This window comes from Salmo salar, chromosome 05 (genome assembly GCF_965601325.2).
Source record: "Salmo salar chromosome 05, fSalSal1, whole genome shotgun sequence".
Classification (NCBI taxonomy): domain Eukaryota; kingdom Metazoa; phylum Chordata; class Actinopteri; order Salmoniformes; family Salmonidae; genus Salmo; species Salmo salar.
Genome location: NC_138295.1, coordinates 7,982,501 through 8,000,724, shown reverse-complemented (window position 1 = coordinate 8,000,724; position 18,224 = coordinate 7,982,501). Strand labels below are relative to the sequence as shown.

General features: G+C 44.3%; 1 protein-coding gene across 3 annotated transcripts in view; it reads right to left on the bottom strand.

Moving 5' to 3' along the window:
* The window catches only part of LOC106604185 (putative E3 ubiquitin-protein ligase MID2), a 287,557-nt gene that overhangs the window by 20,039 nt on the left and 249,294 nt on the right, over positions 1–18,224 (bottom strand). For all 3 annotated transcript variants that reach the window (XM_045717834.2, XM_045717835.2, XM_045717833.2), the window contains 3 exons: positions 9,223–9,371; positions 8,472–8,599; positions 7,361–7,504 (listed from right to left, as the gene is read on the bottom strand). In XM_045717834.2, the coding sequence (XP_045573790.1) occupies positions 7,361–7,504; positions 8,472–8,599; positions 9,223–9,371 (421 nt within the window). The remainder of the gene's footprint in view (positions 1–7,360; positions 7,505–8,471; positions 8,600–9,222; positions 9,372–18,224) is intronic.

Here is an 18,224-nt window from a genome sequence, read left to right as displayed (position 1 = left end):
CCCTACAGTATTACAGTAAACAACACTACCCTACAGTATTACAGTAAACACTACCCTACAGTATTACAGTAAACACTACCCTACAGTATTACAGTAAACACTACCCTACAGTATTACAGTAAACAACACTACCCTACAGTATTACAGTAAACAACACTACCCTACAGTATTACAATAAACAACACTACCCTACAGTATTACAGTAAACACTACCCTACAGTATTACAGTAAACACTACCCTACAGTATTACAGTAAACAACACTACCCTACAGTATTAGAGTAAACAACACTACCCTACAGTATTACAGTAAACACTACCCTACAGTATTACAGTAAACACTACCCTACAGTATTACAGTAAACAACACTACCCTACAGTATTACAATAAACAACACTACCCTACAGTATTACAGTAAACAACACTATCCTACAGTATTACAGTAAACACTACCCTACAGTATTACAGTAAACAACACTACCCTACAGTATTACAGTAAACAACACTACCCTACAGTACTACAGTAAACACTACCCTACAGTATTACAGTAAACAACACTACCCTACAGTATTACAGTAAACAACACTACCCTACAGTATTACAGTAAACAACACTACCCTACAGTATTACAGTAAACACTACCCTACAGTATTACAGTAAACAACACTACCCTACAGTATTACAGTAAACAACACTACCCTACAGTACTACAGTAAACAACACTACCCTACAGTATTACAGTAAACACTACCCTACAGTATTACAGTAAACAACACTACCCTACAGTATTACAGTAAACAACACTACCCTACAGTACTACAGTAAACAACACTACCCTACAGTAGTACAGTAAACAACACTATCCTACAGTACTACAGTAAACAACACTACCCTCCCGTATTACAGTAAACACCACCCTACAGTAAACATCACTACCCTACAGTACTACAATAAACAACACTACCCTACAGTATTACAGTAAACAACACTATCCTACAGTATTACAGTAAAGAACACTATCTTACAGTATTACAGTAAACAACACTATCTTACAGTATTACAGTAAACATCACTACCCTACAGTCCTGTATGGACATATAATCTCACATTCCTATCCCTGGTACCTGACTGGTCCTATATGGACATATAATCTCACATTCCCATCCCTGGTACCTGACTGGTCCTATATGGACATATAATCTCACATTCCCATCCCTGGTACCTGACTGGTCCTGTATGGACATATAATCTCACATTCCTATCCCTGGTACCTGACTGGTCCTATATGGACATATAATCTCACATTCCCATCCCTGGTACCTGACTGGTCCTGTATAGACATATAATCTCACATTCCTATCCCTGGTACCTGACTGGTCCTGTATAGACATATAATCTCACATTCCCATCCCTGGTACCTGACTGGTCCTGTATAGACATATAATCTCACATTCCCATCCCTGGTACCTGACTGGTCCTATATGGACATATAATCTCACATTCCTATCCCTGGTACCTGACTGGTTCTGTATAGACATATAATCTCACATTCCCCCTCCAGGGAGAGAGGAGAAGGATCAGATGACATCAACAGTGGTTAGCGTTTAAGCACTCAGAGATGCAGAAAAAAGGCAATGCTACAAACTCAGTAGTCTGAAATAACATTTCAGCTCCAGCTCCCTCTTATCCTCCTGAGGAGGTAATGGCAGCTCAGTGAGGCCAACCAGCCAGCAGACCTGGGGTCAAATAGTATTTGATATACATTTAAAATACTTTATTTGTGCTTGATTGGACTTGTCTAGGTTAATGGACCAATAGAAAAGTCTCAATAGTAAAAACCCCACCCAACTGGAACTCCAGGCAGGCTAAAACGAACGTTAAAAGTATTTGAAAATATTTGAAATAGTATTTGAACCCAGGTCTGCCAGCCAGCCAGCCCACCTCTTCCCTCCCACTCTGGATCTGCTGATGGCCTCAGCTCTTCAGTCTATCACTGCTGAAATAAATCCTACTTCACTGCAGCACTGGGACTGAGCAGGTTGGGACTGAGGGGAGGAGAGGAGGAGAGAGGAGAGAGGAGGGAGAAGAGAGGAGGAGAGAGGAGATAAATCATAGGGAGGAGAGAGGAGGGAGGAGAGGGGAGGAGGGAAAAGGGGGAAAACAGGAGAGAGGATTAGAGAAGAGAGAAAGGAAGGAGTGAAGAATAGTAGATGAGAAGAAAGCAGCTCTGTGGAGGATCTGTAGGAAGTACAGTTGAAGTCCGAAGTTTACATATACCTTGGCCAAATACATTTAAACTCAGTTTTTCACAATTCCTAACATTTAATCCTGGTAAAAATTCCCTGTTTTAGGTCAGTTAGGATCAACACTTTATTTTAAGTATCTGAAATGTCAGAATAATAGTAGAGAGAATGATTTATTTCAGCTTTTATTTCTTTCATCACATACACTCAATTTGTATTTGGTAGCATTGCCTTTAAATTGTTTAACTTGCGTCAAACGTTTCGGGTAGCCTTCCACAAGCTTCCCACAATAAGGTGGGTGAATTTTGGCCCATTCCTCCTGACAGAGCTGGTGTAACGGAGTCAGGTTTGTAGGCCTCCTTGCTTGCACACGCTTTTTCAGTTCTGCCCACACATTTTCTATAGGATTGAGGTCAGGGCTTTGTGATGGCCCTTCCAATACCTTGACTTTGTTGTCCTTAAGCCATTTTGCCACAACTTTGGAAGCATGCTTGGGTCATTGTCCATTTGGAAGTGTCACGGGTGTCGTTGTGTAGAGATGACCAAAACGCAGCGGGAATGTGGAGGCTCATCTTTATATTTATTAAATAAAGAGAACACGGAAAAACAACAAAACAAAGAAACACAGATAACAGTTTCACAGGCTATACGCAGCAGTGCAAAATACAACTACCCACAAAAACCCCAGGTGAAAACAAGCTCCTAATATATGACTCCCAATCAGGAACAACGACGTACAGCTGTTCTTGATCGGGAGCCACACAGACAACAAAGAAATAGACAAACCAGAAAACCATAGAAAACCAAAACCAGAACATACACTAAAACCCCGGAATACATAAACCAAACACCCCTTTAATACTATACACACAACCCGAACCATATGAAACAAATACCCTTCTGCCACGTCCTGACCAAACTACAATACAAATACTCCCTCTACTGGTCAGGACGTGACAGGAAGACTCATTTGCGACCAAGCTTTAACTTCCTGACTGATGTCTTGAGATGTTGCTTCACTATATCAACATAATTTCCCTTCCTCATGATGCCATCTATTTTGTGAAGTGCACCAGTCCCTCCTGCAGCAAAGCACCCCCACAACATGATGCTGCCACCCCCGTGCTTCATGCTTGGGATGGTGTTCTTCGGCTTGCAAGCCTCCCCCTTTTTCCTCCAAACATAAGGATGGTCATTATGGCCAAACAGTTCTATTTTTGTTTCATCAGACCAGAGGACATTTCTCCAAAAAGTATGATCTTTGTCCCCATGTGCAGTTGCAAACTGTAGTCTGTCTTTTTTATGGCGGTTTTGGAGCAGTGGCTTCTTCCCTGCTGAGCAGCCTTTCAGGTTATGTCGATATAGGACTCGTTTTACTGTGGATATAGATACTTTTGTACCTGTTTCCTCCAGCAACTTCACAAGGTCCTTTGTTGTTGTTCTGGGATTGATTTGCACTTTTCGCACCAACGTATGTTCATCTCGCGTCTCCTTCCTGAGCGGTATGACGGCTGCGTGGTCCCATGGTGTTTATGCTTTCGTACTATTGTTTGTACAGATGGACGTGGTACCTTCTGGCATTTGGAAATTGCTCCCAAGGATGAACCAGACTTTTGGAGGTCTCCAATCTTTTTTCTGTGGTCTTGGCTGATTTCTTTTGATTTTCCCATGATGTCAAGCAAAGAGGCACTGAGTTTGTAGGTAGGCCTTGAAATACATCCACAGGTACACCTCCAATTTACTCAAATTATGTCAATTAGCCTATCAGAAGCTTCTAAAGCCATGACATCATTTTCTAGAATTTTCCAAGCTGTTTAAAGGCGCAGTCAACTTAGTGTATGTAAACTTCTGACCCACTGGAATTGTGATACAGTGAATTTTAAGTGAAATAATCTGTCTGTAAACAATTGTTGGAAAAATGACTTGTGTCATGCACAAAGTAGATGTCCTAACCGACTTGACAAAACTATAGTTTGTTAACAAGAGATTTGTGGAGTGGTTGAAAAACGAGTTTTAATGACTCCAACCTAAGTGTATGTAAACTTCCCAGTTCAACTGTATGTGTCAGGATACTCCAATCTGTCCCAGGGCCAACCAGCTCCACATGTCAGAGTGGCACTCTACTGTCAGCTGTTCCTCCTGTGTCCTGCCACCCTACTGTCAGAATCATCCTCCTGTGTCCTTCCACTCTACTGTCAGTTGATCCTCCTGTGTCCTTCCACTCTACTGTCAGTTGATCCTCCTGTGTCCTGCCACTCTACTGTTAGTTGTTCCTCCTGTGTCCTGCCACCCTACTGTCAGAATCATCCTCCTGTGTCCTTCCACTCTACTGTCAGTTGATCCTCCTGTGTCCTTCCACTCTACTGTCAGTTGATCCTCCTGTGTCCTTCCACTCTACTGTCAGTTAATCCTCCTGTGTCCTTCCACTCTACTGTCAGTTGATCCTCCTGTGTCCTTCCACTCTACTGTCAGAATCATCCTCCTGTGTCCTTCCACCCTACTGTCAGTTGATCCTCCTGTGTCCTGCCAAGGCAGCCTGACATTATCTGCTAGGCCTATACCTGCTATTATCTACTCTGCTCTACACTTCAGCAATTCTCCTCTTCCCTCCTCTCCTCAATGCCCCTCAACAGTGTCACCCAGTCCTCTCACTCAAGGTATTATACTCCATAAATGGAGATACAGACAAAATGGAACAGCTGATGTTCCCAAATGACATGTTATCTTGATGTCAGCACAGTACGGTAACTGCATGGCATTACAAAGCTGTTACTAAAATATGGCTGTTACATAACGGGATAGAGTGCAAACCAGCAACATTCAGTGTTATATGAAGTAGTCCAACCATATCTCTTCTTACTGTATTATAAAGTAGTCCAACCATATCCCTTCTTACTGTATTATAAAGTAGTCCAACCATATCCCCTCTTACTGTATTATAAAGTAGTCCAACCATATCTCTTCTTACTGTATTATAAAGTAGTCCAACCATATCCCCACTTACTGTATTCTAAAGTAGTCCAACCATATCTCTTCTTACTGTATTATGAAGTAGTCCAAACATATCCCTTCTTACTGTATTATAAAGTAGTCTAACCATATCCCTTCTTACTGTATTATAACGTAGTCCAACCCTATCTCTTCTTACTGTATTATGAAGTAGTCCAACCATATCCCTTCTTACTGTATTATAACGTAGTCCAACCCTATCTCTTCTTACTGTATTATAAAGTAGTCCAACCCTATCCCTTCTTACTGTATTTTAACGTGGTCCAACCATATCCCCACTTACTGTATTATAAAGTAGTCCAACCATATCCCTTCTTACTGTATTTTAACGTAGTCCAACCATATCCCTTCTTACTGTATTATAAAGTAGTCCAACCATATCCCTTCTTACTGTATTATAACATAGTCCAACCCTATCCCTTCTTACTGTATTATAACGTAGTCCAACCCTATCCCTTCTTACTGTAGGTTACTGTATTATAAAGTAGTCCAACCATATCCCTTCTTACTGTATTATAACGTAGTCCAACCATATCCCTTCTTACTGTATTATAAAGTAGTCCAACCATATCCCTTCTTACTGTATTATAACGTAGTCCAACCCTATCCCTTCTTACTGTAGGTTACTGTATTATAAAGTAGTCCAACCATATCCCTTCTTACTGTATTATAAATTAGTCCAACCATATCCCTTCTTACTGTATTATAAAGTAGTCCAACCCTATCTCTTCTTACTGTATTATAAAGTAGTCCAAACCCTATCCCTTCTTACTGTATTTTAACGTGGTCCAACCATATCCCCACTTACTGTATTATAAAGTAGTCCAACCATATCCCTTCTTACTGTATTATAACGTAGTCCAACCCTATACCTTCTTACTGTAGGTTACTGTATTATAAAGTAGTCCAACCATATCCCTTCTTACTGTATTATAACGTAGTCCAACCATATCCCTTCTTACTGTATTATAAAGTAGTCCAACCATATCCTTTCTTACTGTATTATAAAGTAGTCCAACCATATCCTTTCTTACTGTATTATAAAGTAGTCCAACCATATCCTTTCTTACTGTATTATAAAGTAGTCCAACCATATCCCTTCTTACTGTAGGTTACTGTATTATAACGTACTCCAACCATATCCCTTCTTACTGTATTATAACGTGCTCCAACCATATCCCTTCTTACTGTAGGTTACTGTATTATGAAGTAGTCCAACATGATGGAACCGCCTTTCAGGCCAGAGTACTTACAAAAACTCGCAGAGAATTTAAATACAGACCAGAGAATGTGAGGACGCGGTCCACACGTTGAAATGGTTAAAACTACAAGACCAGAAAATGGTAAGACCCTCTGAAACTCTCAACGAGTGAAGAAGGTGAAGACTAGACCAAAACATGCACCGTCTGCAGCTCTGCATGTAAAGTAGTCTAGGACAATTGACCAAAGACAGGAGGGGAAAACAGGTCCTTCTCACCAACGTGTTGTACACCTCTGATGTATCCATTCTCAGAACACTCCAGAACTCCGGTGGACAATCAGAGACATGCATCGAACTACTTCCCATAGACGGACCGAGTGGTTTCAACAGAGAAGTGACAGAGAAACGTAAATATATGTTGCATTTCTAAATCCAAATGAGCGATTGTTAGAGTGCTAAATATTCATATTTACGGTGAGCGTAGTTTCCAAATGTAGGTACGATAAGTCCACTCTCTTTGTCTCGCCCTCTCCTTATCTTTCCCCACCCCTTTTCCATTGTGTAACAAGCCGTCATATCGAGTTAGTCCACTAGGGGCTTTTCATTGCATTATGTTAGTAATCAATAACCTATATCGTTTGTGTGTGTTTATGGTATTTCGGTTTGACTATTTAGTTAGCCAATTTGCCAATTTGTGTATCACTGAGTCATCACTTAGGTTTTCCCGTGGTGCCCCAAATTCCTAATGAGTTAATTGTTACATTATTAATTTAATTGAGTAATTATTCAACGTAGTAGGTAATTATTCGATGAATAGCCGTCATCACATTAATGATAGTCACGTCATGACACTGGGTAGATGGTGAACAGGGTGGTGTACGGCTGGTGTATTGTCATGGTACTTACTGATGAAGTTGGTCTGTCCGGTGTAGATGGTGTACTGTAGTTCGTAGGAGGTGACGCTGAACTCGTCCTCAGACGTCCAGTGAACAGTGATGGTGTCGTGAGAGGCAGTACACAGCTCATCACGTATGGAGGGAGGACTGGGAGCTACAGGGTCAAACAAGGGATAGATTAGCGTTGGACTGGATTTATTCAAAACAATACTAGATGTGTACTTGATCCCAGAGGACAGCACATGAGAGCATTCATAGATGTATACTTGATGCCAGAGGACAGCACATGAGAGCATGAATAGATGTGTACTTGATCCCAGAGGACAGCACATGAGAGCATGAATAGATGTGTACTTTATACCAGAGGACAGCACATGAGAGCATGAATAGATGTGTACTTTATACCAGAGGACAGCACATGAGAGCATTAATAGATGTGTACTTGATGCCAGAGGACAGCACATGAGAGCATTCATATAAATACCTATTTCCAAGGTGTTAAAAATGAATTCGCTGTTTGCTGTAATACTTCATTTGGATAGTCCCCTGGTCTACAGATGGTTTCCTGCTAGTTTGAGTGTGTAGGGTGGGAGCTACAGTGTCAACAACGGAAAGATCAGTATCTAGGCATCATTTCAGACAAGGTGCAATGTACCTGTCAACTAAACACAAAGTGTAGTACATTTTTTTGTCAGATTTGTTCTATGTTACTTCTGTATGTCTCCGGTGGTCGTTTGTGTTTCAACAAAACTATATAACACCTCAAGAGGCTTGCAGGATGGACAGTGATCGACAGACAGGTTCCTTATTTGCCAACAGTGGTGCTGTCTTATATTGTTTGTGAAAGCCCCAGACATCTCTCTCTCTCTCTCTCTCTCTCTCTCTCTCTCTCTCCAACCCCCCATCCCCCTCTCTCTCTCTCTCTCTCTCTCTCTCTCTCTCGCTCGATCTCCCTCCCTCCCTCCCTCCCTCCCTCCCTCCCTCCCTCCCTCCTCCCTCCCTCCCTCCCTCCCTCCTCCCTCTCTCCCTCTCTCCCTCCCTCCCTCCCTCCCTCCCTCCCTCCCTCCCTCCCTCCCTCCCTCCTCCCTCCCTCCCTCCCTCCCTCCCTCCCTCCCTCTCGCCTGTCAGGTAGTCCAGTCCCTCCAGGATCTTCTTCTCTCTGGAAAAGTCCAGGGCAAAGTTATCAAAGGCTTCGTTCAGGTTCACATCTGGTATCAGCACCTGGGAGGAGGCCGTGGCCATGGCAACCCTGGGGAGAGAGGGAGGGGGAGGGGGGGGGGGGGGAGAGAGAAGAAAGGAGAGTTATCAGACTGGAGCATAGAGATCCTATTGTATGGACTGGAGAGCCTCAGCAGGAGGATGATGAAGGAGCAGAGACCAAGGATGCCCTCTGTCTACACACATCAGTGTGTGGGTGAGACTGACACAGCCGCAGACAGACAAGGCCCTGTTGTGTTTAACCCTTCATATTCCAGCCTGTCTCCATCAGCTAGAGAACCTCATTCCTAAAACATACAGCAGACCCTGAAATCCTGAATGAGACTTCCATTCCAGGGAGAGAGTCCATGAATAACAAGCCTTGGAAACAGTAGAGGACAGCCTTGCAGAATGTGTTCTGAGTATCCTTCCCTTTCTGTTGGCCTTAAAAGCCTCCCAAGAAGCACACAGCCCATCCCAGCCCAGGTGGGAGGGAAGCGATACCTCACCTCTCAGCCACGTTCCTGGTGGCTAGTTACAGGGGCCTTGTAGGGGAGGTAGTTAAGGGGTGAGAGAAGGATTTCTGTCTCACCTCTCGCCCATGTTCCTGGTGGCTAGTTACAGGGGCCTTGTAGGGGAGGTAGTTAAGGGGTGAGAGAGGGATTTCTGTCTCACCTCTCAGCCACGTTCCTGGCGGTCTGTAGGAAGCGAGCGTGATCGTTCTCCTTCAGGCTGTGTTCTGCCTGAGTGATGAGGGCTCTGGAGCGCTCCAGACACTGTCTGCAGTTAGCCATCTGCTGGGCCAGTTTACGCAGCTTCATCACCTGAGACAGGTAACACACACACACACACACACACACACACACACACACACACACACACACACACACACACACACACACACACACACACACACACACACACACACACCCCCGTACGGACAGACGCAGAACAAACAAACAAGACACACATGTACGTAGGCACACATGGGGGCAGGCACGAAGGTACGCAGGTAGGCAGGCATGCAGGTACACAGGTAGGCAGGCATACAGGTACACAGGTAGGCAGGCATACAGGAATCACAGGTAGGCAGGCACGAAGGTACACAGGTAGGCAGGCATGCAGGTACACAGGTAGGCAGGCACGCAGGTACACAGGTAGGCAGGCACGCAGGTACACAGGTAGGCAGGCACAAAGGTACACAGGTAGGCAGGCATACAGGTACACAGGTAGGCAGGCACGCAGGTACACAGGTAGGCAGGCACGCAGGTACACAGGTAGGCAGGCACGCAGGTACACAGGTAGGCAGGCATACAGGTACACAGGTAGGCAGGCACGAAGGTACACAGGTAGGCAGGCACGCAGGTACACAGGTAGGCAGGCATACAGGTACACAGGTAGGCAGGCATACAGGTACACAGGTAGGCAGGCACGCAGGTACACAGGTAGGCAGGCACGCAGGTACACAGGTAGGCAGGCACAAAGGTACACAGGTAGGCAGGCATGCAGGTACACAGGTAGGCAGGCACGCAGGTACACAGGTAGGCAGGCACGCAGGTACACAGGTAGGCAGGCACAAAGGCACACAGGTAGGCAGGCATACAGGTACACAGGTAGGCAGGCACGCAGGTACACAAGCAAGGGACAGAGAAGAGAAGTTCATGTTAGCAGGGTTAGGATATAGGCAGTCATCTCACATTGTCTATATTATTCAATTGTGGACATGTTGCACAATAGATGGGCATTCAACGCATATACAGTAAATCTACAGTACCGGTCAGAAGTTTGTATACACCTACTCATTCAAGGGTTTTTCTTTATTTGTACTATTTTCTACAATGTAGAATAATAGTGAATACATCAAAATGATGAAATAACAGATATGGAATCATGTAGTAACAACAAAAAAAAAAGTGTTAAACAAATCAAAATATATATTGTCTCAGTTGGTTATGGATGTGCTGTTCAAAACAGAGGGTCAAATATCCTGTTTCACTGTGTCGTCTCTAAAAACAACACCAGTCATGTCCAAGTATTCAGATAGAACGCCTCTCTTTCCCTCCATCTCTTTTTCTCTCTGTCAGTCTGCTTCATCATCACCTACAGTTCCACACCCTGAGACAGAGAAAGACCTAATATGGAGAGTGTTAGAATTCCCTCAGGGACGATGAGTGGAATAGAATCATTCAAACATTTTAAATTCTAATTCTACATAATCTATTCATCTTCAGTCCATCCCCTGGCTCAGATGTGACGCATTGAATTAGCTTCATTTAATACTTCTTTCGTCAGGGAAAATCTTTGAGAAAGGGGATTAGAGGAATTTCATTGCTTCTGTAATGCGAAGGAATTGTCAGTAACTGGTATTAAAAACAAGATGCTTTTTAAATGTCACTGGTAACACTACATTTGATTTAGTCTACGTAACATAAGTTCCATATTCTGACTACGTATGAGGACAGAAAACATTCCACATTAAACATTCCACATTGGGGTGGCAGGTAGCCTAGTGGTTAGAGCGTGGGGCCAGTAACCGAAAGGTTTCTAGATTGAATCGGAGTACGGAGAAAAGAAAAAAAAATGTCTGAGATGTATGCATTCACTACTGTAAGTCGCTCTGGATAAGAGCGTCTGCTAAAATGACTAAAATGTAAAAAAAAAAAAGAATCCCTGAGCTGACAAGGTACAAATCTGTCGTTCTCCCCCTGAACAAGGCAGTTAACCCACTGTTCCCTGGTAGGCTGTCATTGAAAATAAGAATATGTTCTTAACTGACTTGCCCAGTTAAATAAAGGTTAAATAAAAAACCTTTTTTTTCTTTTTTAAACTGACTGTATCACAACTGGCCGTGATTGGGAGTCCCATAGGGCACAATTGGCCCAGCGTTGTCCAGGTTTGGCCGGTGTAGGCCGTGATTGGGAGTCCCATAGGGCGGGGCACAATTGGCCCAGCGTTGTCCAGGTTTGGCCGGTGTAGGCCGTGATTGGGAGTCCCATAGGGCGGGGCACAATTGGCCCAGCGTTGTCCAGGTTTGGCCGGTGTAGGCCGTGATTGGGAGTCCCATAGAGCGGGGCACAATTGGCCCAGCGTTGTCCAGGTTTGGCCGGTGTAGGCCGTGATTGGGAGTCCCATAGGGCGGGGCACAATTGGCCCAGCGTTGTCCAGGTTTGGCCGGTGTAGGCCGTGATTGGGTGTCCCATAGGGCGGGGCACAATTGGCCCAGCGTTGTCCAGGTTTGGCCGGTGTAGGCCGTGATTGGGAGTCCCATAGGGCGGGGCACAATTGGCCCAGCGTTGTCCAGGTTTGGCCGGTGTAGGCCGTGATTGGGAGTCCCATAGGGCGGGGCACAATTGTCCCAGCGTTGTCCAGGTTTGGCCGGTGTAGGCCGTGATTGGGAGTCCCATAGGGCGGGGCACAATTGGCCCAGCGTTGTCCAGGTTTGGCCGGTGTAGGCCGTGATTGGGAGTCCCATAGGGCGGGGCACAATTGGCCCAGCGTTGTCCAGGTTTGGCCGGTGTAGGCCGTGATTGGGAGTCCCATAGGGCGGGGCACAATTGGCCCAGCGTTGTCCAGGTTTGGCCGGTGTAGGCCGTGATTGGGAGTCCCATAGGGCGGGGCACAATTGGCCCAGCGTTGTCCAGGTTTGGCCGGTGTAGGCCGTGATTGGGAGTCCCATAGGGCGGGGCACAATTGGCCCAGCGTTGTCCAGGTTTGGCCGGTGTAGGCCGTGATTGGGTGTCCCATAGGGCGGGGCACAATTGGCCCAGCGTTGTCCAGGTTTGGCCGGTGTAGGCCGTCATTGTAAATAAGAACTGACTTGCCTAGTTAAATATAAAGGTTAAATAAATAAAATAAAAAATCAACATCTAAGAATTGAAGCTGTTTTGATCCATTACTAGCCCTGGAAGGACTTATATAATGATGATGACGGTGGTTTACAATCAACATGATAACATCAGACACGTACTATTTAGAATGGAACAATCTGTCTGGACTTAGATGACATATTTAGATGACAGAAATTGTATCCCAAATAACACCCTATTCCTTATATAGGGCACTACTTTTAACCAGAGCCCTATGAAACCTGGACAAAAAGTAGTGCACTATATAGGGAATAGACTGTTATTTGGGATAGAGGTTTGGTAAGAGTTTGTCGTGTTTATAATCTGTTGTTGGAGCATGGCTCAGTCACATGTCAACAGATTGCTGACAACAAGAACATTTTCATGGACTGAAGTACAGAGGATTCATATAATATGGAAATCATATTTTTTACTAAACATCATCTTTTTCTCAAACTGCGGACAATTCAGCCTGTCAGAGGACACACACACACATGTTGTAATGTGATTGAGTGTGTGTGTGTGTGTGTGTGTGTGTGTGTGTGTGTGGTGTGTGTGTGTTGTGTGTGTGTGTGTGTGTGCCTCATTGTCTTGTCTTCGTCTCATATTGAGTTGGAATTGCTGCATTTAGTGTAAATAATTTAATCAATCTCAGAACAAGAGCTGGGGCAACACTCCAGGGCTGCATCCCAAATTACACCCTGTTCCATACACCATGTTCCATACACCCTGTTCCTGTTCCATACACCCTGTTCCATACACCCTGTTCCTGTTCCATACACCCTGTTCCATACACCATGTTCCATACACCCTGTTCCTGTTCCATACGCCCTGTTCCATACACCATGTTCCATACACCATGTTCCATACACCCTGTTCCTGTTCCATACACCCTGTTCCATACACCATGTTCCATACACCCTGTTCCTGTTCCATACACCATGTTCCATACACCCTGTTCCATACACCCTGTTCCATACACCCTGTTCCTGTTCCATACACCCTGTTCCATACACCCTGTTCCATACACCCTGTTCCTGTTCCATACACCCTGTTCCATACACCTTGTTCCATACACCATGTTCCATACACGCTGTTCCATACACCCTGTCCCATACACCCTGTTCCTGTTCCATACACCCTGTTCCATACACCATGTTCCATACACGCTGTTCCATACACCCTGTTCCTGTTCCATACACCCTGTTCCATACACCTTGTTCCATACACCATGTTCCATACACGCTGTTCCATACACCCTGTTCCTGTTCCATACACCCTGTTCCATACACCATGTTCCATACGCGCTGTTCCATACACCCTGTTCCTGTTCCATACACCCTGTTCCATACACCCTGTTCCATACACGCTGTTCCTGTTCAATACACCCTGTTCCATACACCCTGTTCCATACACCATGTTCCATACACCATGTTCCATACACCCATGTTTCTGTTCCATACACCCTGTTCCATACACCCTGTTCCTGTTCCATACACCCTGTTCCATACACCCTGTTCCATAGTGCACTACTTACCCTGGACACTCTGGTCTAAAGTAATGCACTATATAGGGAATAGCATGTAATTTGGGCCACAGACCTCATCTGCAACAGGTCAGACTGGAGGGTGGAGCGTGGAGCGACCTCAATGTTGATGAGCCTCGGGCAACACCTTACAGAAGCAGCAACAGCAGCAATACACAGGACAGACAGAGAAAGACAGAGAGAGGCAAAAAGAGAGCAGGGATAAAGAGACGCAGAAAGAGAGATACAGAGAGAACAGAAAGATAGATACAGAGAGAGCAGAAAGATAGATAAAGAGAGAGCAGAAAGATAGATACAGAGAGCAGAGAGATAGATACAGAGAGAGCAGAGAGAGAGAGATACAGAGAGAGCAGAAAGATAGATACAGAGAGCAGAGAGAGAGAGAGAGATACAGAGAGAGCAGAGAGAGATACAGAGAGAGCAGAGAGAGAGAGATACAGAGAGAGCAGAGAGAGAGAGATACAGAGAGAGCAGAAAGATAGATACAGAGAGAGCAGAAAGATAGATACAGAGAGAGCAGAGAGAAACACAGAAAGAGAGATACAGAGAGATCAGAAAGAGAGAGAGTGACACAGATAGAGAGATACAGAGAGAGCAGAGGCTCTCCCAGCCCGGCCTGCTCTCTCTGTTTCGGTTTGTGCTGTTAGAGATTAAAGCTTGACTGAGTCTCCACAAAGAGAGAGAGAGAGAAAGCTTGTTAAGATAAACCACGTGGACCAGCCAGGCTGCTCTCTCACTGCCTCTCCCTTTTTGCATCCCAAATGACACCCTATTCCCTACATTGACCCTGGTCAAAAGTAGAGCACTAAATAGGGAAAAGGGTGCCATTTGGGACACACAACGTGTCTGAGCTCCCTTGTCCCTGCACAGCCCTGCCTCTATAATCCGGTTGGTTCTGCTGCACAGCCAGTCACCTATCCTCTCATATTCATCTTCTTCCACTCCTCTCCTCTCATCTCCTCTCACCTCTTCTTCTCTCCTCTCCTTTCTTCAAACTGCCCTTCTCCTCTCATCTCATCTCCTCTCATCTCCTCTCACCTCTTCTCCTCTCCTTTCTTCAAACCCTCCCTCTCCTCTCCTCTCCTCTCCCCTCCTCTCTTCTCCTCTCCTCTCCTTTCTTCAAACTGCCCTTCTCATCTCCTCTCCTCTCCTCTCCACTCCTCTCCTGTCACCTCTTCTCCTCTCCTCTCCTGCTGCACAGCCAGTCACCTCTCCTCTCATATCCATCTTCTTCCACTCCTCTCCTCTCATCTCCTCTCACCTCTTCTTCTCTCCTCTCCTTTCTTCAAACTGCCTTTCTCATCTCCTCTCCTCTCCTCTCCTTTCTTCAAACTCTCCTCTCCTTTCTTCAAACTGCCCTTCTCATCACCTCTCCCCTCCTATACTCTTCATTCTCTACTCTCACCCTTCCCATGTCCTTTGCATCCCTTCTTTATTTTTCCTGTTCTCCTCTCCTTCCTCCTCTTTATCTCTCTAGACTACCGGTTCCCAAACAAGGGGTCGCAACACCATGTGAAAATGGGGTCACGGGAGAATTTACAAAATGCTGAAGGAAAAAATATATCCCCCCCCAAAAATATATATTACAATATCATCTTTATATCTCAAAATCATTGTGATGTGGTTAACATAAACAATTGTAATGAAAGTTATTCAAATCTAAAAGCTAAAATTAAACCGGAGAGTGCCCTTAAGATCATGGGAAAAGGCCACACTTGAATCATTCCCACGGTGAATGACTAGACCAGCTTCGCTATGAAACCACACCATATTGCAGAGACGTTGACATTACCAGGCAGCTGCAATTGGTTTGGTAAAAACAATGTGTGGAGAGGCAGAGGCACAGAAACTCACATCAATACCTTTTTTTAGATAAAACTGTTCAACAAAGAATTGATTCTATTGCTAGAAATCAAGAGGAAACTGACTGAACCACTGAACTCCCCAGCTCATGCTCTCCAAATGGACGTTAGCTGTGAGGGCCGAGATACACATGTATTGACTTCTGTTCGCTACACCTGTCTGGGGGTTTTCATTCACCAGGATATATTGTTCTGTCTCACGATTCACGAACATGAAACGGCACTGGGGATGTTCAGTGGGCTGCGTGGCTGTATTGATGAAAAACAGATTCCATATAGGATGTTCAGTGGGCTGCGTGGCTGTATTGATGAAAAACAGATTCCATATGGGATGTTCAGTGGGCTGCGTGGCTGTATTGATGAAAAACAGATGTACTGGATACACCCACTGTAATGGATACACCCACTGTAGTGGATACACCCACTGTAATGGATACACCCACTGTAATGGATAAACCCACTGTAGTGGATACACCCACTGTCATGGATACACCCACTGTAGTGGATACACCCACTGTAATGGATACACCCACTGTAATGGATACACCCACTGTAGTGGATACACTCACTGTAATGGATAAACCCACTGTAGTGGATACACCCACTGTAGTGGATACACTCACTGTAATGGATAAACCCACTGTAGTGGATACACTCACTGTAATGGATACACCCACTGTAATGGATACACCCACTGTAGTGGATACACCCACTGTAGTGGATACACCCACTGTAGTGGATACACTGAGAGTAACTGGCGGCAGAATAGCTGAGCACAGAACTCTGAGATATACTGCAGCAGGTAACTTAGATTGTAAACTACATCAAACCACATCCACTGCGCTCACACCTTTTCACAAAACTATGTGGAGATGTGGGACCAGAGCGTGACAATGTTCTACTTCACACCGAGACAATGGTGGTTATCGAGGAGGAGTGTTGGAAAGATTTTTCACATTGAGAGAGGAACTATTGTGTCATTCACAATGGATGTCAAATAAAACTGACTTGGTTGACTCTCTGTGTAATGAAAAGAAAATAACAGATAACTGCATCAGTAAGTGTCCCACACCAGTGATGACTGCTCACCTCCAACACTTGGAAGAGCACTTTGGGACCTACGTCCCAGTTCGTTTGACTGTGATCCTGGCTCAGTTGACATGCCCGTAAGTGAAATCGGACAGCTGATTGAGCTGTCACGGGTCACTACGGTGGAGTTTTGGTTCCTGACTCAAAGAGAATAACCTGCCGTCTCCCTCTGAGCATCAATGTCACATTCAAAACATCGTTCAAAACATCGTTCAATTCAAAACATCGTTCAAAACATCGTTCAAAACATAGTTGAAAACAACATTCAAAACAACGTTCAAAACATCGTTGAAAACAACATTCAAAACAACGTTCAAAACATCGTTGAAAACAACTTTCAAAACATCGTTCAAAACATCGTTCAAAACAACATTCAAAACAACGTTCAAAACAACGTTCAAAACAACGTTCAAAACATTGTTCAAAACAACGTTCAAAACAACGTTCAAAACATCGTTCAAAACAACGTTCAAAACAACGTTCAAAACAACGTTCAAAACATCGTTCAAAACAACTTTCAAAACAACTTTCAAAACATCGTTCAAAACAACGTTCAAAAACAACGTTCAAAACAACGTTCAAAACAACGTTCAAAACAACGATGAAAAACAACTGGAATCTCCAACTTCCGTCTTCAGTGCGTTCAAGTCAACTGCGAACTCAGAAAAAAAACGAGCTCCCGCTGGGAAAAATAGTTTTGAACAGTCATCCAACTCAGGAACTCGGGGGTTGGATGTCTTGAAAGCACCATAAAACCCGTGGTAGGCTACCCTTCGCCAGCTCATATCTGTGTGAAGCTGGATTCAGTGCTCTCATCTGGATTTATTACTGCAGTGGGCTAAATCAGGGTCACACAGAGTGTTTCTGGGTAGTCTTAAACAAATCTACTTTGAAACAAAAGTATCCACCTCACACACATGGTTATGGGCTTAAGAAAAGAAGACACCTGTACCATGTCAGATATAGAGATGAAATGTATTACATTTTGAGTTTTCATCCCCAATATTACACAACACAGAAGACTGAAATATTTAAAAAATATATATATTTTCGGGCGGCAGGAAGCCTAGTGGTTAGAGCATTGGACTAGTAACCGAAAGGTTGCAAGATCAAATCCCTGAGCTGACAAGGTAAAAATCTGTCGTTCTGCCTCTCAACAAGGCAGTTAACTCACTGTTCCTATGCTGTCATTGTAAATAAGAATTTATTCTTAACTGACTTGCCAAGTTAAATAAATATAACAAAACTGTTTGACATAGAAACATTGTTTTTGTTAATAAAAAATATGAATAACATTCTACCAATGAGGCCAGAGAGGGCGTTTTTGCTCATTGA